This window comes from Phascolarctos cinereus, unplaced genomic scaffold (assembly GCF_003287225.1).
Source record: "Phascolarctos cinereus isolate Bilbo 61053 unplaced genomic scaffold, phaCin_HiC Scaffold_5;HRSCAF=322, whole genome shotgun sequence".
NCBI classification, from domain to species: Eukaryota; Metazoa; Chordata; class Mammalia; order Diprotodontia; family Phascolarctidae; genus Phascolarctos; species Phascolarctos cinereus.
The window spans coordinates 52,034,471-52,056,594 of NW_027555958.1; the positions used below are offsets into that span (position 1 = coordinate 52,034,471).

Here is a 22,124-nt window from a genome sequence, read left to right on the forward strand (position 1 = left end):
AAGTATTGCAACCTTAGGCTGGGGCTTTGGGTTGTAAGTCTACCCTTTTACCTCCCATTTCTATTAGAAAAGTCTTTTCTAGGCTCTGAAAATGTATAGAGTATTTTAATAACAGGTTTGGAGAATGAATCTATGATTTTATCTATGAAGGGAAGCTCCCCAAAATAGGAAATTCCTTTTACCAGTACAGATTACCACCTTCTCTGCATTTATAGTCATTAGAGAGTTACCATGCTACAGCTAAGGGGTTAAAGGTCTTGCTCAGGGTCACAGAGTCAAACACGAATCTGAGGCAGGACTGCAGGACTCTCCGGTCTTCCTGATTCTTCAGGAAGACTTTTGTCCCCTATTCCACATTGCCCCATCATTTTACTTATAATAGATAATAATAATAACAATAACAAAGTGCTTTCACATACACTGTCTCATTTGATGCTCCTCAAAAATTCCTGAAAAGCCGATAAAGCGGGTGTTATTATCCCCATTTCACAGAGGAGGAACCCGCTGACTTGTGCAAAGTTACATGCTCCTATGCAGTTGGACCAAAGCTAAAACTTGGCCAAGCCTTCTGCTTGTTTTCTTTCCACTGCACAGGATACTTCTCCAATGTATTTATTTTTTCAATCTTCTGACCATGGTGGTCTACGGCTCTAGCTTCCTCCTAGCCCTACCTGAAGACTTCAATGATTGATTCTAAAACAGTATGGGAACTAATGTATTATATTATCTCACCCACTACCTTAACCAACACTATAATACCTTATTAGAAGTTCAGAGGCTTACCATGGTTTAACAGCACTCCATGGTAGCACCACAATGAACAGGTCATCCCTTTGATCTGACTAAAATTAGCTCCATAGGTTGTAATAGCCCTGAAGAGGCCAGGCACTGTTTTGATACAGACTGTATGTAGGCCAGTAAGCTTTGCTCAGAGAAAACACCTTTGTTCCATAGCCACAGGGTATATCACCCAGGAGGGCTATATTGATATAGGCTAGGACAAGGAGCGCAGCCAGAAAGAATGACCCAGCTCAAGCAATTGGTGCAATGGGAAGAGCTCTGGATTTGCAATCAGATGGCCTGGTTTCAAATCCCAGTTCTTCCTCTTGTGTGACCTGTACCAGGTCACTCTCCTTTTCTGAGGTTCAGTTTCCTTATGTGTCAAATGAATGAGTTGGATAAATGATCCCAAAAAGTCACTTCAAGGGCTAAACCTATGATCTTAGGACCCAACATTGCTACTAAGAATTGAATTTCAAAGTGCAGCTTCTAACCCATCCATAGTGAACAGGAACATCCCCTGACAGGAAAGAAGACAAATTAACACCTTCCCTTTTCATTTACATTTTTGGTTAATTGTTAAAGGAGAAGCTCTCAGAACTGAAAGAAACACTGCAGCTGAAGTAAGAACCTTAATCTAAAATCAATTATGAAAAGAACAAGAGGCCATCCACTGTCTCTTGCTAGAAAATCTAATTTGGCAGGTACTTACTCCTCATGCATTTTAAAAGCTCTTTCAGGATCGAGTTACCCGTATTGTCAAGGGAGACAAACTCCCGGCTCTACCAAGTCTACAACACTCTACTTTGAAATATTTTAACCTGTGAAACAATTTCAACAGCATCAGTGGTAGAGGCAACGCTCGAACACACACTGGAACATTTCCCAGATAAGGAAGAGGTGAATAATCAATAAAGTTTACCTACCCTGGTCTGTGAGATTTCTTGGAGTGACTTGAATAGTAAGAATATCCAGAGTATGTGGATTCGGTATCCATAGCAGAGGGCACCTTGCCCTTGGGGAAGGGGCAGGGATTGGTTTTCCTCAGGAGAAACCGCCCACCGTTATGGTGCTTTTCACCGAGGGCACTCCTGAGACGCGGGAAGGGAATTGGAGGAGTGGTCTTCCAACTCTTCGACTTCGAGAAAGGCTACGAAAAAGATACCTTAACCTGCAACATTCACCTAAAAGGGGAAAAATGAAATATTACAGCAGCATCCAATCAGCAGCAACTCAATATTCCGAGTTTTGATTATGGAGTATTTAGATTAGAGGTGGAGAGAGGCAGGTTAATATTAATGTTATCTAGGCATCTAGAAAGGGATCCAGCTCCAGGTTTCCTACTTCTGCAGTTCACAGTCACCTTACACACATCCCATATGTGACAAAGAAACCAGTAACCCCTCAAGATACCTTCTCCCCTCAGATCTCTCATTTGAAGCAAGAAGAGATGGCTTCAATCTCCCTTATTTTCAGTGCCTTCCCTCTGCTACTTCCAATTTATCCTGTAGAGTGTGTGTGTGTGTGTGGTCTCCTCTATTAGACCACAAGTTTCTTGTCTTGCCACTGGACTTTGATGATTGGAAGTGAGGTTGATGACTCTACATCTCTTCCTCACTTAAATCCAATTCACCAACAAATCAAGATATCACATGATGTCACTGGTCCTCTTCAGATGAATGAATAAATTTCTGGTTGTAGTCTGTCTTTTGCCTTTCTTTGTATCCCCAGTGCTTAGCACAGTGCCTGGCATATAGTAGGCATTTAATAAATGTTTACTGATTGGTTTCCCAACAGGTACATTACAATGAATGAATATACCCTCACCATTTATCAGTTCAGAGATATCTGAGAGTCAAAGGATCAGAGTTGAACCTGGAAGAACACTGGACTCCAAGTCACAATAATCTGGATTCAAATCCTACCCATAACCCACCAAGTAAACCTCCCTTTATCTTAGATCTATTTCTAATCATTTCATTTCCAGGAAGCATGGTACAACAGAAAGAGTCCTCGTTTAAGAGTTAGAAGACCTGAGTTCAAATCCTGCCTCAGACATTTACTACTTGTGTGACCTATGAGCCTGTGTTTCATTTCTAAAACAGGCTAATCACACCTACCACAGACACAGCAGGTGAAAGCAGTGGTGAGAGCCACTAATCCCTAAATGAGGTTTCCCACAGACCACATATTGATTTAGTTTCAAAACGTAATATTACCTATGTTTTAATGTGTTTTATTAATTTTTACAAATATTTCCCAATTACATTTCAATCCAGTTTGTCCCGTACTCGGGAATGTTGTGGGTAAGATATCTGACACCTCTGTTTAAGAGGACTGAATAAGAATTTTATAGAAAGCACCAACTGCTACATAAGTGTGATTGTGGTGGTGGTGGTAGTAGTAAGAGTAGTAGTAGTGGTAGCGGTGGTGGTAGTGCTGGTGGTGCTGGTGTTGGTGGTAGTGACGGTAGTAATAGTATTCAAATAGTATTTAGCCCCTTTATTTTCAGTGTTTTCTTCCTCCTCAGATTATATTTACCAAACCATGTAAATGTTGTATCCACCCAACTGAATGTAAGCTACTTGAGGGCAGGAACTATTGTCTGTTTTTTCATCTCTGTTTCTCTAGCTGCTAGCATAGTGCTGGCCAGAGTATTCAGTTAATAAATGCTTACTAGTAAGTTGCCCACAGTTACATGGGTATTAAAATGGCAGCACTGGGGTTTGAACTCAGGTCCTCTGGCTTCAAATCCATTGTTTTTTCCATGCCAAGTCTCTACTGTTTTATCCACAATCAACACTCCCCACCAATGATGCAGTTTTCAGCACAAAAAGTGTCCCGAGTACGCCCTTGCCAGTTTTACCAACCTTAGCAACTGCACACAGATCATTCTTGCAGTCAGTGCAGCAAAATGCTAAGGCCCCTGAATTCTTGGAAAAGGAAAGAACCCACCCTCGGGAATTCAAAAGCCCTGCTTCCTTCCTTGCATCCCACCACACTGGAACCATGTTCCATCTGTCATCTGCTTTCCTTACATCGCCATCCAAACACAACAGTTCCTGTCCGTAGCTCCATATGGGAGCTGGAACAGCAGACACAGACAACTGCAATGAGCTATGTACATGTCAGGGAAAAATAAAGACTGTAAACTCAGGGCCAAGCAGAGAGAGAGAGAGGAAATAGAGGCAAGCTGCCCTGATGACAGCTGCCACCTCCAACTCTAGAAGCAGGCTTATCTCACTTTACCCAACTGGCTATACAAATTCTATAGACTGGCACACATTTCTGATGGATTTTTACAGTTAATAAAATTCCTGATTTTTAAAATACATGGTTTCTGCTGAGGATATTTACAGAAACACAGCATCCACATCCTTCCCTTCAACTGAGTTGTCTATCCCCGAACCTCTTCTTTTCTCACCGCCTCAGTGTCTCATCAGTTCTCATAGGCTCAATTTTCATCTCTGTGTAAATGACTCCCAAATCTGCACATCTTCTTTCTCATCCCTCCTAAGCTCCAGGGCTGTGTTATCAATTGCCTACTGGACATCTCTCTTCTAGGCATCTCAAATTTAGGATGTGTGAAAGGGAACTTTTCCCCTGAATCCATCCCTTCTTCTGAAATGCCCTGCTTCTACAGAGGGACCACAATCCTTCAGCTCACCCAGGTTCCAGATCCTGGGATCATGCCCAACTCCTCACTCTCCCTAATTCCCCATATTCAATCAGTTACCAAGTCTCATCAATTCTCTCTCATTACATCTCTTACATCAGTTCCCTCTTCTCCATTCACATGGTCACCCTCCAATCAAGGCTTCATTACCTCTCACGTGAATTACTGCAAAAGTACCCTACCTCCTTCTGCCTCACACCTTCCCCCTCTCCAATCTAACTTCTATACAGCTGCCAAAATGATATGCCTATGGCACAGATTTGACTATGTTGCTCCCATACTCAAGAGGTTTCAGTGGCTCCCTGTTACCTTAGGCAAAAACACAAACTCCTCTGTCTAGCTTATAAAGTCCCTCCCAATCTACCTCCAGTCTTCCTTTCCAAATTTATTAGACATTATTCCCTCCAGAGCAAGGTCCTTTCCATTATATCACACTGAATCCCTAACTTTCTTCAAAGTTCAGGTCAACCACCTATATATATAGTGTGTGTGTGTGTGTGTGTGTGTGTGTGTGTGTATATATATATATATATATATATATATATATATATATAGTATGTCCATACACACACACACACACACACACACACACACACACACACATATACACACTTTTCCCTAAATAAAAGGAAGAAAAGCTACTTGAGGGCAGGAGCTGTGTTTTTTTTTCCCTTCCTCCTCCTCCTCCTCCTCCTCCTCCTCCTTTTTGATCTTTGTAGCTCCAAAGTTGAGCACAGTGCAGATGACAAAATAGATGAGTGATACATGACTATTAATTGCTTGATGGAAGAGATTTTAGAGACACCTCATCTGGTCCAATTCCTCCATTTTACAGAAGAAGCAACAGACCTGCTCATTTAGAAGAACACTGGAGCCTTCAAAATCACTACAAGCAAAAACAGTCCAAGAACCTTCCAAAAAAAATCAAATGGGGATTCACTTCCTCTTACCACAAACTTCCCTAGGAAATTTAGTTTTATAATTTCAGTGTTGCCACACCTTACTACATTATGTCACGATAAGTAAGCTTCCCTTTACCTTAGACTCTTTTCTAATCTTATTTTCAGGTCAGCATGGCATAACAAATTGAGTGATGGACTCTGAGGTAGGAAGACTTGTTCTACAAGTGCCACGTCTGATGCTTAACTCTGTGACAACTGGCAAGTCAACTGAGCACTCTCAGCCTCAGCTGCCTCTCTGGTAAAATTAGAATAATTCTATCCTAGCACCTACCTCATATGGCTACCTATTGTGAGGTCTGAATGTGATTAATTTATGTAAAATGTTCTCTGTACACTTTCAAACGCCAAACAAATGTCAATTACTCTTATTAGCCGATTGGGAAGAGGCAGACCTGGGGATTTAGAAGGCCTAGGTCAGGGGTGGGGAACCTGTAGCCTCAAGGCCACATATGGCCTTCTAGGTCCTCGGGCAGCCTTTTGAATGAGTCCAAGTTTTACAGGAACAAATTCTTTTAAGGAGATTTATTCTGTGAAGTTTGGATTCAGTCAAAGGGCTGAACTTGAGGACCTAGAGGGCCACATGTGGCCTCAAGGCTGCAGGTTCCCCACCCCTGTCAATGATGCAAAGACAAATATGGAACAGTCCCTGACCCTGAAACTAGAACTTGAACCTAGGAAGTTGACCATCTAGTGTCCCAACAAATGCAACAATGAATGGGGAGTGCTAGAGTTCTCAGAGTTCTCTTATTTATTTTGCATATACAATTACCCCTTCCACATCACGACTTTTCCCATCATGGTTTGGATATACTAGGGTTCAGCATAAGAAATTAAATGGGAATTTGGGGGGGGGGTTTGCAGAAGCCGCAGACAACACACAAAGACCAGATGACACAGAAAGTTTAGAAACTCAGAAATGCATAGAATATGAATATGTACATAGTATTGTACAATATCAACATATTTTATCTTTTTAATACCACAATAATTCTCTGATATGAAAGGAAGGCCAAAAATTTTTACACGGATTTTCCAGATGGCAAGGGCACCATGCCCCTAATCTCTATGATGTAGAAGGGAAAACTGTACTTATCTGAGTATCTATTGTTTCTTCCCTTTCAGGAACCTTCAGAGAAGGAAGGTACTGTATTCAGTATGTCTGCATCCCTAATATTAGCACATGAACCCCCACTGGTTCATGTGTCTTCAGTGGTTAACCAATTAGCTCACAGCAATGGTATTAACTGCATCACACAGCAATGTCAGTAGATGGATAGAAAGAAGATAAGTTGAGTGAATTTATTAAGCACTTACTATGTGCCAGGCATCATGCTGCATACTGGGAAGACAAGTTACAAACAAGGATACAGTGGGAAGAGAGCCAAGAAGTGGCATGGAGCCCTGGGCCCCAGCTATATAAAGCTTTTGCTCAACTACTGTATCTGGGGGAGCCAGGGAAGGAGTCCGAGTTTCCAGTGGGTAGAAACTATCAGAGTATAGGTACAAAACATTATCCCCATAAACCTGAAGCATCATACTCTATCATAAATGCACTCAGCAGAAGTGGGAAGAGGGGGCAGGTAGAGTACAAAGAGGATTCTGGTAGGAAACACATGACCCAGACAACTCCCATCCCAACACGCAGGGTCCAAACTGCCTTTCCCTTCCTGTGGTCTCCTTATGCTGCTCTCCTGGGAACAGCCCCTCTCCCTTAGTAGCTCTGCTAGATTCCATGGGCCTGTCCTAAACAGCTAAGCTGTTAATGCCCAGAGCATTCTGGCCTCATGAAACTCCTTCTTTTTTTTTTTTTTTTGCTTTTAGGCAATTGGGGTTAAGTGACTTGCCCAGGGTCACACAGCTAGTAAGTGTCAAGTGTTTGGACTGAGGCCGATTTGAACTCAGGTCCTCCTGACTTCAGGGCCGGTACTCTATCCACTGTGCCACCTAGCTGCCCCCATGAAACTCCTTCTTGCCTAATGTCCTAGATTGATTGGAACTATTCCCTTCTGCATGCAGACAAGCAAGGAACTAAATATGGCCAGGGTTATGGGGACTGGGCAGAGAAGGGAGAAATTCCAACCTTCCCAGAAGAGAGAGATGATTTACTCTCAAGGACTGGGTTCTTAGCTAACTATCTTTTCTGCTACCAAAGTTCACCCTCCTTGGACTGTCTCCTGCCTCCACTAACTCCCTAGAACAGGAGTTCTTAAGCTGTTGTCCGAGAACTTGTCTACAAATATTTTTATAACTGTATTTCAAAATATTTGGCTTCCTTTCTAATCTGATGAATTTTATTTTGGTGTATTTAAAAACATCATTCTGAGAAGGCATCCATAAGCTTCACTAGATTACCAAAGAGCTCCATCCATGCAGGGTGTGCTGGAGGCCAGCTCAAACCTGCACAAGCCAATTGTTATATTTTCAGTGTGAACATCTGTCTTGGAAAATGGCAAATGCAACAAATGAGAGTTTGATTTACCATACCAGTGATTGTATAAGCTTAAGAAATTGAGGAAGAAAATGTTAATAATGAAGATTAAATTTAAAATGCCCAGTGCTCATTTTTTTTTTCTGAAAGCCATTTGTTAAATGTTACTAGCTCATCCTTGGATATATGACACACAAAAAGGTAAAGAACTCTGCTCTCCAGTGTCTTGTTTTATAGAGGCCACCAAGTAATAACCAAGTAATTGACTAATCCTGGCTAGCTAAGTTCAAATTCCATGAAATTGGAATGAAAAACACATTCACCCTTGTAAAAGGATAACCAAGCAGAGATGTTCCTTGCACTTCTTTGGGACCCTAACACAACTTGTCTGTTACCCATCCATCACATTCTCTGATTTTTTTTTTAATTTTTAGGCAATTGGGGTTAAGTGACTTGCCCAGGATCACACAGCTAGTAAGTATCAAGTGTTTGGTCTGAGGCCAGATTTGAACTCAGGTACTCCTGATTTCAGGGCCAGTGCCGTATCCCACTGCTCCACCTAGCTGCCCCCATTCTCTGATTTCTTCAGTTCAAATGGGCCCTTACTTTAGGATGGAATCCTTATACTTGTTCAACCTTCCCTGTCCTTACCTTTCCAAACCAAAATAGCTTTCCCTGGTTATCAGTCTCCAATCTGTAAAATGCATTCTCCTAGAGGGCAAGGGTTATCCATGAGTTTGCATTTGTATTCTCAGCATTTGGGGCAGCTAGAGTGCCAGGCCTGGAGTTAGGAAGACTCATTTTCCTAAATTAAAATGCAGCCTCTGGTACTTACCAGCTGTATGACCTTGGACAAGTCATTTAACCCTGTTTGCCTCAATTTCCTCATCTGTAAAATCAGCTGGAGAAGGAAAAGGCAAACCACTCCAATTTCTTTGCCAAGAAAACCCTAAACGGGGTCACAAAGAGTCGGACACAACTGAAATGTCAGAGCACTTAGCAATGTCTGGCAGGGAGTACATTTTTAAAGAAAGCTTTTTCTTTCTGTCTTTCATTCATTCATTCCCCTTCCCATCCATTTCCATAATCCACAGAAGCAGCTTAAGTGGAAAAATGAATAGAACATTGGGCCTGGAGTCTGGAAGACCTGAGTTCAAATCCAACCTCAGATACTTAGTGGTATGATTGTGGGCAAGTCATTTAACTTCTGTCTGCCTCAGTTTTCTCAATTATAGAATGAGGATAATAATAGCACCTACCTCACAGGATTGCTGTGAGGATCATATGAATTACTATTTGTAAAGTGCTTAGCAGGCCACCCAGCATGTAGTGCATAGCATTTAAAAAATGCTTATTCCTTTCCCCTCCTTCTCCTCAGTCAGGCCTAGGCCAGCTCAAGGCAGGGGACCACAAAAACTAACCCGACTTCTAAGGCAACTTCTTCTAATGTACCATTCCAAGTCAAAGAATTTACAGCAGCCCAAGTGAGAAAAATGCAGAGCAGCCTGGAACTGCTAACTAATTCAATCTGACTGTAAATTAAGGAAAAGGAAGGGAGGTAAAGATAGCACCAAACCCATAAAATCTCAGGTTAATTTATTTAAAAACAGGCTACAGACTCAGGACAACAGGTCAGCTGAACTCAAGCAGGAAAAATGCCCTGAAGGTTATCACTGCAACAGTGGTATTTACAAGATAATTTGTTGTGCTCATAAGGTTGTAACAAAGCTCCCAGAAGCAGGAGACAAAGATTATCAGGAAATATAATAAAGCAATGAAAGAGAACTCTATGTCAAATCAACAAGCAATTATTAAGCACCTACTATGTGCCAGGTACTTGGGCTAACGGGATGCAAAGAAAGGCAAAAGACAGTCCCTGCCCTCGAGGAGCTTACAATCTAATAGCCACAAATATTAACAGGATGGACAGCCGGAGGGGCAGGGGAAGGGAGGAAGGCATCAACATAGGATCCATAAGATGGCTTTGTGACAGACCTCAGTATACACTGGGAAAGATTTGATTTTAGAATAATAAAATTGTAGGGCTGGAAATAGGTTATAAATAATAGAATGCTGAAGGGACCTTGGAGATCATTTAGTCCAATCTACTCCTTTTTACAGATGGTATAAACAAGAGGCCATTTGCACTGGTTAAGCTCTGCTCCCTTCTCCATTCTGATCTCTTAGTGAAACTGTTCAACTCTACCCTGTCTTCAGCTCTCCAGTCCTTTGCCCCTTTATCCTAGAGCTGATCTTGCCCTGAAAACCTCTGCCTTGGATCGTCCTCACCATCTGTTGCCTTTGCTTCCACTCATGTTATTGAACAAAGCCGGAGAATATCACAGACCCTACTGCCTGGGTCCACGACAAATTTATGTTATATAATCTCAACTGGGTCCTCACTGCTGCAAAGCAATCCTTATACATCTCCCTAATCGAGTTAATATCTCGTTCATTTCAGAGGCTTTTCCAAATGTTTCCATTGCTGCTCAAATCTTCCATAATAATTCTACTCCACATCATCTCTGCTAAGAGCCTTGCCTCATATTTCACTAAAAAAAAAAAAAAGAGGTTATTTGCTGAGGACTTTTCCCTTCTTCCTCATCTCAAAGCACTCATATGCCTTCCCCTAATAGCAACTCCTATTTATCCTTGCTTCACATGAATGAGATGGCCTCTCTCCTTGTCAAGGGAAACCCCTCTATGTATACAAATGATCACTCAATCAATAAATAAACCATTATTAAGTGCCTATGTGCCAGGCACTATGCTAAGAGCTAGATGATTTCACTTGGTGAACTCATCATCTTCCACTGATTCAAATACCATCTCAATGTTAAGGATTCTCAGATATTCTCTGGCCCTAATCCCTCTCTACTAACTTCCAGACTTGCATCTCCCAAGTGCCTACTAGGCATCTCAAACTGCATGTCCCATACACATCTTAAACTCAGCATTTCCAAAAAGAACTCATTATCTTTCCCCTGCAAACCCTGCCCTCTTCCTAAATTCCCTATGACCACTGAGGGTACCGCCATCCTTCAAATCACCCAGGCTTGGAACCTGGGCGTCATCTTGGACTACTCACTCTCTCTCACTCCCTTTGCCATATCTCTGAAGACCTTCTGCACCTCAAGCCTGGCCACCCCTGCCACAGCCTGCTGGTTAGCCCACCTGCCACAGTCTCTCCCTACTCAAGTCTATTTCCCAGCCAGCCACCAAACTGATTTTCCTAAAACTACAGTATGACCTTGTCACTCACCCCTCACTGAACAAACGCCATTGGTTTCCTATTACCTCTCAAATATAAAATTCTCTGGTGTTCTTTATAACCTGCCTCTCCTCCAACCTCTCCAGACTTCTTTTATAAAAGTGGATATGACTTTAGGGAAAACAGAGATGCGTACACTTAAGGGATAAGTCAGTAGTTTCTAACCTTTTTAAGATCACAGACCCCTCTGACGGTCTAGTAAAGCCTACCGATCCCTTCTCTGAATGTTTTTAAATGTATAAAATACAATACATAGGATTACAAAGGAGACCAATTATATTGAAATATAGTGATCAAAAATTATTTTTAAATAATGAGATCACAGACAACAGGTTAAGTAAGTAGAAATCTATAGCGAAGTGGATAATGAATTATGGAAATAACACCAGCAAAAATAAAGTAGCTCTCATCAATAATGAAAAGATAAAAATATGAGTTGAAAAACTGATGTTCTCTTTCAAACAAAGAGTTTCTGTTTGGCTATGTTCTAAAGGGGTCTATCTACCTTAGGATGAACACACAAAACCATAGACTGAATTTGAAAAGTCTAGTATACCCACATTGTCTTGTGGATGATTTCCCAGTATAACATTTAGGATACAGTACTTATCCTTAGAAGTTCTTTTGAGTACTGTTACTGGCTTTCTTCCTACCCCCAACTCCCCTTTAACGGGTAATTTAATGTTCATGGAAGAAGAAGCCCTGAGCAAAGTCCAAGCCCTATTCATGTGGAAGCTCTCCAAATGCTCCTAATCACAGATGATTTTGTACAAGCTGTATTGAGCCGCAGGACACAATGATACCTCTTTAATGAAATCCACAGAAACTCAAAAGACATTTTCCTTTCCACCATTAGTGCTTGTAATGAAGCAGACGAAAAATACAAATGGCCCAGTCTATGGTATGACATGTTGCTAGGCAAGGAGTCTGTCCAAACACTGGAAGGAACACATAACCATTCTACCTGTGGTAAGCCCCTCCAAACTGAGCTAGGCTGGTCTGTCAAAACATGGAGTCTAGTCCTGGGGTCATACTTAAAGCCTTTTCTGCGCAACAGACCTTCTCGGGGCATAGTCTTTAAGAATCCAAGGTCATTACCACATCAAAAGAGCACAAATCATCATACAGTGGAAAAAGCACTAGATTTGCAATCAGATGACCCAAGGTCAAATCTCACCCCTGCCTCTTATTATTTATGTGATCCTTACGAGTCACTTAACCTCTGCGGGCCTCCGTTTTCACACCTGTAAAATAAGGAAGCTGCATCAGATGGCCTCTGAGGGCCCTTTCCAACTCTAGCTGTATATACACAGTTGCTACCTGTCTACAGTGAACCAAGCCCAGAATTGTGTAGAAATAAGAGGAGAGCTACATTGTATTTGGGAGACTGTGTTTTCAACAATCCCAAACTGTGGGATACATGCAAAAGTCCAGCTCTTTAATACCAACATTCCCTCAGTGAGGCTACATGGCTGTGGATCAAAGAAGACTACAATCTCAGAACAATCAAAATTAAAAACAACTCAAAGGCCAATGGAAAGAACATTAATGGGCATAAATCAGTAGTAATAAGCCACCAATTATTTACACATTATAAATGATGTAAAAGGCTGGCTTCCCCCTGACCTTCAAATCTTATTTTCCCCACCCATGTTGCCCAAAGTCTGATTCCCTTTAACACAATACATTATTGAAGAGATCTACTGCTAGAAAAGGCAGAATTGGTGGCACAACAGATGGAGTATCAAGTCTGGAGTCAGGAAGACCTGAGTTCAAATCCAGCCTCAGATACTTCCTAGCTGTGTGACCCTGGGCAAGTTGCTTAACCCTGTTTGCCTCAGTTTCCTCATCTGTAAAATGAACTGGAAAAGGAAATGGCACATCTCTCCAGTATCTTTGCCAGGAGAACCCCAAATGGGGTTAGGAAGAGTCAGACATGACTGAAACAACTGAAAAACTACTAGAAAAGTAAGCATAAGACAAAGGAAGGACAGTCCAGGTACTTCACTGGTATCTGAGAGATTAAAAAAATGAAGTCAATGGAGTACTACTGGGTGGATGCACTAATGAAGATTTGTAGAATGGAGCTGCTAAGAAGGGTAGAAGAGAAGGAAGAGAGAAAATGATGATCTGGAAAGGCTGTACTGGGTAGCAGAAAGAATAGACGCTTTGGCCCTGTCTTCCTTATCAACTGTGGGATCTTAAAGCCCTTTACCTTTCTAGGCCTCAAAATCCTTATCTGTAAAATGAGGGGTTCAGCCATCTTCCTGTACATCTGTGGAAGGTATACCCACCCCAATGAAACCACATATCCACCACCAGACCAGATGGGAGGATTCTCCCTTAAACACAGGATTGGAAAAAGTGAGCTGTATTTTGTGGCTGTTCCTTACGTCTTGGAGCAAAAACAATCTTTTCTATGGGAATACATCTTCAATTTTATAATCATTTTGCCATTTTGTCATTATAATAATTATGATTATTTTACCACTGGCCATCTAAAAGAATTTGTTTTACATTAGCTTTATAGCCCAAAACACGGATCTGGTAAACCAGAGGACAACTGTAGTTAGGGAGGCTGTGGGTACAACGTGCACAGAACTTTGCTAATACCTCACACATTAAAGGGACTTTAAGAACCATTCTGTCCATCCACTCATTTTACAGATGGATAATCTGCTGTTTGTTTTCATTCCATTGCATCCAATGTGACCCCACGGACCACAGCATGCCAATATTGTCCATGGGGTTTTCTTGGCAAGGATATTGGAGTGGCTTGCCATTTCATTCTCCAGTGGATTAAGGCAAAGGGAGGTTAAGTGACTTGTCCAGGGTCACACAGCTAGTAAGCGAACCCAGATTTAAACTCAGGTCTTCCTGACTCCAGGCCCAGAGCTCCATTTACTGAGCCACCTACCTGCCCCAAAATAAGACTACTACTAGCATTTATATAGCACGTTAATGCTAACTTTACTTAGAATTTCTCATTTGATCCTCACAAGAGTCCTGGAGATAGGTGTTATTATTATCCTCATTTGATAGATAAGGAGACTGAGGCCAACAGAGGTTAAGTGACTTACCCAGAGTCACAGAAGTAGCAAGGGATGAGAGTAGATTAGGTGGCTCACTGTTTAGAGCACTGGGCTTAGAGTCAGGAAGATTCATTTTCCTTAGTTCAAATATGTCTTCAGACATTAGCTGTGTGACCCTGAGCAAGTCACGTAACTGTGTTTGCCTCACTTTCCTCATCTGTCAAATGAGCTGGAGAAGGAAACCCCAAATGAAGAAACCCCCAAACAGAATCACAAAGAGTCAGACACAACTAAATAACAACTCCTTGACCCCAAGTCCAGCACTCAATCCACTGAACTACTGAGTTGCTTCTGAGGCTTCAGGAGGTTAATTAACCTCCCTCGTGATAGTGGCAGAAACATATATGTTTCCTTAGGGAGTATCATCTACCACTATGCAGTTTTTTTTTTAGGCAATTGGGGTTAAGTGACTTGCCTAGGGTCACACAGCAAGTGTGAAATGTTTGGTCTGAGGCCGGATTTGAGCTCAGGTCCTCCTGATTTCAGGACCAGTGCTCTATCCACTGTGTCACCTAGCTGCCCCCTCACTATGCAATTTTAAAGATTGACAAATAGGATGATGAATCATGGAGGAGGGGGGGAAAGATGAGAGAGAGGAGGGAGAAGGGAGACAGAAACTGGGGGAAAAGACACATATGAATGTATATGTTGGCAAAGAATCATTAAGAGAGAATGTATGGCAAGGATCTCCATGAATTTTGCCAGACCAGTGGTCTACAGCATATGAACAACTCATAAAACCTAGGATTGGAAAAGATATTATGGATAATAATATCCAATCCTTTCATTTTTAGAGATGAGAAATTGAGGTCCTGAGAGGCAAGAGGCAAAATGATTTCTCTACTTCCTTACCAAGAGAATGTGGATTTGAACCCCAGGCTTGACTGCAAACTCAAAGCTTTTTCTGCCCTACCACAGGGCTTGTCCCCTCTAGTTTAGCAGCGACAGTGTTTCACAATGTTTATTGTATATTCAAGAATCCAAGTTGCTTCTCTGTAACCATTCTCAAATGAAGGCTTCTCTGCCACTGGTCACATGTAAAGGAAATGGCAGGCTTCTTCCACCTCCATTGAAATATAGATTTCAGCTCCCTCACCAGATGAAATCTCTCTAGGGTCCACTCACTCTAATCCCCTTTACAACACCTTTATCATTGGTGTACATGTGTTTGAACAGCTGTAAGTGGTTACGAATCTATTTTTGTATTTTGGGTAGTATTATTTTTATCTGTAGGATGATTTTTATTCAGGTGTGTCCTCTCCCTCCCCCACTTCTTCCATGCCTCCTATTTCCCCTCCCCCTCTTCTTCCAAGTCTACTTCTTTTGTAGCAAACTCCCTAGGGTGTCTGACACAGTGAAGGCTCAGCGTAGTAAGAGCTGATAATGATGACAAGAATTGAAACCCACGGCAGAGAAATGTACATGCACCCTTAGTAACACATTCCAGCTAGTGAAGAGGAGACCTCTGATAGAGGCCATCCCCAGAAAGCCAAAGCTGCTCTTGAGGGCAGCTGGTCTGTCCCCTTCCCCCTCACCCTAAATGCAACCATCCCGGAAATGGCACTTTCACCGGCCTAATTCAATTAGTTTCATTAGAAATTCTACAGCAATACAGCACTCACAGGAGAAGCCTCTTGACTAACAGGTGGATAGATAGCAAGTCATAAATTCTTCAAAATCATCATCTATCCATTCTTCAATTTCATCTCCTGCCCCCAGGTACAAATGTGGCCCAATAGTCCCTCAGTTATAAGGGACATGGGGGGACGGGACCAACAGGAGCCTATTCTACTAAGCTTTTTATTCTGCAACAGACAAGACTACTTTTAATTTTTTTTTCTTTAGGGGTCCAGAATTTAAATGTATCATACTGCTACTATCCTTATGCTTCAGGGCTGAGTATAGTGGTTGACAAATGACGTCTCCAAATGTGGCACTCACAAAAACTCTTACCACATTTTACTTTCAAATTAAAAATCAACACACTGGTCCCCCATGATCCCAGGGAAACACTTTCTACATCATTTTCTAATTACATTGAGTAGCACCCCAAATCTGGGAAGGCTATAGACACGGATTAGAGTGTGTTGTTTCTTTGAACTGTAAAACAACTTTCCTCCCACAAATCAAAGCCCCAACTATATCACACTGACTTAATTCAACCCTAAAAACTCTAATTAGTGGTTACATAAAATGGCTAATTATGCCTCCCTAGATTCAGACAGTTTCTGCCATCTCACTTAAAGACTCTTAGGAGACATGTAATCAAACAACCCACCCTTTGGAAAGAGAATGCTAATTAGCATTGTTGATTAGTGACACAAGTTATAATATTTTTCAGCAGCCCCTGCAAAATTTAAAAACATGTCAGTGAAAACACCAGATTCTTTACACCTTACTTGCTTTCAAAAGAGTAGATAAAAACATACAGGCATTTCCCACTGTCCTTCTCAGGCAGTTAGCAACAAAAAAAAAAACCCGCCATAATATAAATGCTAACTAACCCCTTCCAACTAGAGGCTAAATGTACCAACTAACACTTTCATTAAGTAAGGGTTCTGCCTACTTTGCAGAAGCGTAACGCAAGCAATGAATTAATTCGATTCAACAAACACGTAAGCGCCTACTACGCAAAAGCCATTGTGCTAAGTGTTGGGGACACCAGGGGCAAACTTGAAAAAAACTGCCCACGAGCAAAACACACACACACACACACACACACACACACACACACACACACACACACATATATACGGGGGTGGGGGGGAAGGTTGAGGAGGGGAAGGCAGCAGGGTAGGATTCCAGGACAGGCAGGCCCTATTTCTTAGGGAGCTCTAGTCTCCCCGAACCAACGCGTTTAAAATTTTATAATGCTTTCTTTACACTTCTTTTACTAGCCTCGTTTCTTGTAGCAGTTCAAAGGCTCGGGGAGGAAATGAGGTCCTGTCCTGCGGCTGACTCTGTCCCAGCGTGTATCTGGAGTTCTCCTAAGAGGGGTTTCAGCGCTGCGCCAGCCTATTTCTGCTCCACCCCGGCGTTTTTTAAAAGTAAACTCCTACCTGCCTGTTGCTCCCTGAAGCGCAGCGGGGCTCCGCCGGCTGGGCCTTCAGGGCTGGCTTAGTTATATAAGAGAGGTGTGAAAATAAGCAACCCCCCCAGCCTCAGACTGGGCAGCTCCGGGGTCACCAGCTGATGCTCTAAACTAGGCTCATCGCTAGCTGGGAAAGCCATGGGAATCTTTGTTCCCCTCTTCTTGGAGGTCGAGAGCCGGCCCTAATGCGGCCAAGTCCAATCTTTGGCCGGCCACCCAGGGCCTCCCTGGGACCCGCTGCAGCGGATAAACCGCTTGGGATGTGGCCAAGGACGTGAAGCAGGCTCTTGTTTCGCTAAGCTACGGGCGCCCCGAAAATTGCGCTCCAGAGTAGACCTTCCCGCAACACCCCCCCCCCAAGATAAGGGACGTGGGAAGGGAGAACGAAGAGGGGCGTCCTGGGGCTAGGAAGGGCATCTTCGCACCACGTACAGATGTGAGGCTGCGGAGTCAGGGAGAAGGGTGCGGCGGGAAAGCAGGATATATCTATTGGGAGACTGGAGGGAAGCGGGGTTCCCAGGGTCAGGGAAAGAGAGAAATGGGGCGGGGTCCGCTAGCCAGCAGGGATGGGAGGGGTCCCTGGCTGGAAGAGGAGGGAATAGGGGCCCGAGCCCGGGTACAGGGCGGGAGCGCAGTCCTGGGGACGGAGGGGCGCTGCGGGGAGATGCGGGGTCCCCGAGTGGGGGGCGTCTCCCCCGGGAGGTCCGCTCCCAGGCGCTGCCGGAGGTTCAGTTTCCGGGCCCAGTCCCTCTCGGCCTTCCCCGGGGCTCACCTGGGTCCCAGCGGGTGCGGACGACCCCGGCGCGGGGTGTCGGCGCCCAGCAGCCCCCCGGCTCTGCGGCCTGCGCTGGGCTCCGTGCAGAGGCTCCGCGCAGCCCCGCCGCCGCCGCTCCGCTGCTGCTTTCCGCTTCCTGTCCCGGCACCGCCCCGCAGCCCAGAGCCCAGCCCCGCCGCCGAGAGAGTGAGCGAGCGAGATCCCGAGCCGAGCCCGGCGCGGCCAGAAGCCAAGAAGCCGCCGGGAGCGCAGCCAGCGCAGCTCAGCGCAGCTCTGCGCCGCGCAGCCCTGCCCTGCCCTGCCCTGCCCACCTGCAGGCACTGGGGCGGAGTCCCGGGCTCCCCCCCAACGCACGCCACCCAGGCACAGACCCCGCACACGCGGAGCCCCCTGCCTTACCCCGGCACCCACTCCCAGCAAGCTGGAACACCTGGAAAACCGCCAGCCCGGCGCCACTTATCCCCTACTTCCTCTGCACTCTGCCCACACTGTATCCGAGGTGTGGAATGGAAGCACCTGGAGGACAGGCACAGATTTTTGTTTTGTCCGCTTAGTCCCACCCCCAGCACTGCAGAGTGCCTAGCACCTAGCAAGCTCTTAGTGAATAAATGCCTGATGGATTAGATCGGGTCAGTTCAGCCCCAGTAAGGCACTGTGCTGGGTCTCCCAAGTGTACAGACTTAGAAAGATTAAAAAAATCAAAACAATTCCTGCCCTCGAGGAAACTACCTCACACCCCCAAAACTATTACCAAAGTGTAAGAAGTTTAAAAAAAAAACAAAACTGCACAAATTAAGGATGCCTTGAGTGACCAAAACAGATGTTCGATGGTCCATGACTTTATTCATAGGAGAGTTCTTTAGGACCCTCAAAATCTGTTTACTAGCACATCATGCACAATTTTTACACATTTGATACATGTAATTTTGCTTATTCTAAACTAGATCCAGAGGCGGCTAGGTGGTGCGTTGGCTACAGTGTCGGCTCTGAAGAGCGTTGTTTTGAGTATCAAATAAGAAAATATTTCTAAAGCACTTAGCACAGTACTTGGAAGATAGTAAGCGTATTTACAATTATTATAAGATTACAAGTTTAGGGGGCAGCTATGTGGAGCAGTGGATAGAGTGTCGGCCCTGGATTCTGGAGGACCTGAGTGCAAATATGAAATCAGACCAAACACTTGACACTTACTAGCTGTGTGTGACATTGGACAAGTCACTTAACACCAATTGCCTAAAAAAAAAAATTTAAAAAAGATTACAAGTTTATAGGATGATGAGCTGGAAGCAACCTTGGAGATCATCTCACCCAACTGCATCTTACAGGGGAGGAAACATACATAGAGTTGAAGTGATTTGATCAAATTCACTAGGTCAACAAGCATTTATTAGGCACTTACTGTGTGCCTGGCAATGCTTAGCATTCAGGATACAAAGAAGGGTAAAAATTTGGACCCTACCCTCAAGGGCAGCTAGGAAGACCTGAGTTCTAATCCAGCCTCAGATACTTACTGGCTGTGTGTTCCTGGGCAAATCATTTAACCTCTCTGTTTGCCTTAATCTGCTGGAGAAAGAAATGGCAAACCACTCTAGTACTTTTGCCAAGAAAGCGCCAGGAACTGTCCTGGCATGATACAGTCCATGGGAGTCACAAAGAGTCAGACACAACTCAATAACAAAAATGCTCAAGAAGTTCACATTCTAATTGGGGAGACAATGTGCAAAAAAGAATGCTTATATTTAAAAGATATATCATTGGCAGTTAATCTCAGAAGAAAGATGCTAGGAGGGAGACTGGGATGGGTAAGAGCCTCAAGCCAAATTAGAATAGGGAGGATTTAAACTGAGTCTTGAAGGAAGCCAGGGAATCTAGAATTTCAAATCTAGAACCTTTGACTCCAGAGCTACTCCTCTCTCTACTACACAGGGTGTTAGAGTGAAGACCATGAGGTAGGAGAGAAAAAACAGAACTTTATACTATTTATGTTAAAAAGATGAATTAGGCATCTAACGTGCTATCCACTAAATTCCAGATAACTGGGATGGAGCGTTGACCATGAGCAGGGTGACATTTTTCTCTACCCCTACTCTCCCATGTATCAGAATTCTATAGTCTCACCACCTTTGAAGCAAGTTGTGTAACCCTAGAAATACCCCAGGAACCGAATCCCTTCCTATTCACTCTGCTGCTCCCCGGGCCAACTCTGACCCCATTTGACTGTGCCGTTGAAATACCTGTTCTATTTACAACAAATTCCCTTACATCTTCCAGCTTTTTCCACTAGCACGCCTTAGACCTCCATTTCTGAAATGTGATATCAGACTTTCCCTTGAGGGTACCATATGCCTCACAACCCTCTTCTTTAGGGGATATGATTTCTCCTCTTTACAGACCCAGGATGGGAGCTTGCACACTCCTCACTCTAAACTGCCACTTCCTTAGAAATCATCTCATTCAATTCCATTTTACAGAGGTACTTGAGATTAGCCTTAACCTTCCACTCCTGTGATCTGCTCCAAGGGATTTTTTTGTCTTTATTGGAGGTGGAATGAAATATGTGTGGGGGTGGGATGGGAGGAACAGGACTTTTTTTTAATGATAAGAGAGGTCTCCGGAAATAGCCAGAGGGAAGAATACATGTCTTGTTGTTTAGTCATTTCAGTCATGTCTGACTCTTTGTGACCCCATTTTGGAGTATTCTTGGCAAAAATACTGGAGTGATTTGCCATTTCCTTCTCCAGCTCATTTTACAGGTGAGGAAACTGAGGTAAACAGAGTTGAGTGACTTGCCCAGGGTCACACAGCTAGTAAGTGTCTAAGGCTGGATTTGAACTCATAAAATGGGTCTTCTTGATTCTAAGCCCAGTGCTCTATCTACTTTGCCAAATACAATAAAAGAAGGTTAAAGATTAAGAGAGAAGAACAAAAATCATTGGAGGAGATGAGAGGCTGAAATCAAGGTAACAAGTGGAGGGAAGGGTTAGTTTCGGCGAGAAGGAAGCCTGCTTCATCCTTTTAATATTAGGTAGAAGAAGGTAGAAGAAGATGAAGGAATTCTGAGGTGTGGGGGAAATCAGCTGAGGGCGCTTCTGTCAGATGCTCTCAGTCTTCTCAGTTTGGTTCTGTGCTGAAAGAATGGAGTGGAACATGGGACTTGAGGAGGAAATGTTTGTGGCAATTTCTATGAGGAATATGATAGATGTGACTAAAAGGATATAGCAATGAGGGCCCAAATGAGGAGAATATGATGAAGGCTTTCATTACACATGAAGCTCCGTGTCCCATCTCCCTGATTTTTGCACTGGCTGTCTCCCCTTTCTGGGATGCTCTCCACCTTAACCCCCCCCCATTCCAATCCATCCCTGTCTTCATTTATGGTTTTTTTTGGGGGGGAAACGGCAATGGGGGTTAAGTGACTTGCCCAGGGTCACATGTGTCTGAGGTCGGATTTGAACTCAGGTCCTCCTGAATCCAGGGTTGGTGCTGTATCCACTGCGCCACCTAGCCCCAACATCCCACCCTACCCCCGTCTTCATTTATGACTCAGCTCAAGTACCCCATTCTCCAGAAAGTCTTTCCCAGATGCCCTTTCTCCAAGCTTACATTTCCTCTATCTTACCAATCTCATATGTACATTTTGGCCCTTCTGCTGGAGTGGAAGCTCCTTGCTGTGAATTGGTCCAGCCATTCTGAAAGCTATTTGGAATTATATGAAGAAAATGACCAAACTGTTCATACTCTTTGGCTCAACTCTATCACTTCTAGACCTATCCTCCAAAGAAATTAAAGAAACAGAGAAAGAATCTGTATGTACAAAATAATTTATAGTGCTTCTTTTCAAGCTGGTCTCAAACTGGAAACTTAAGGGGCCAGCTTCCTACTGGGGAAGGGCTAAACAAAATGGTGAGATATATATGTAATGGAATACTATTGTGCCATAAGAAATGATCAAATGGACAGTTTCAGAGGAACCTGGCAAGACCCATATGAACTTAGAGTGAAGTGAGCATAACTAAGACGATGTAGATAATAGCAACATGATGGAGAAA

General features: G+C 43.5%; 1 protein-coding gene across 2 annotated transcripts in view; it reads right to left on the bottom strand.

The window, feature by feature from the left end:
* The window catches only part of VANGL1 (VANGL planar cell polarity protein 1), a 76,542-nt gene extending 58,383 nt beyond the window's left edge, over positions 1–18,159 (bottom strand). For both annotated transcript variants that reach the window (XM_021002518.2, XM_021002509.2), the window contains exons 1-2: positions 18,073–18,159; positions 1,707–1,964 (exon numbers count right to left, since the gene is read on the bottom strand). In XM_021002518.2, the coding sequence (XP_020858177.1) occupies positions 1,707–1,777 (71 nt within the window). In that variant the 5' untranslated portion in view covers positions 1,778–1,964; positions 18,073–18,159. The remainder of the gene's footprint in view (positions 1–1,706; positions 1,965–18,072) is intronic.
* Between the last annotated feature and the right edge of the window lie 3,965 nt (positions 18,160–22,124).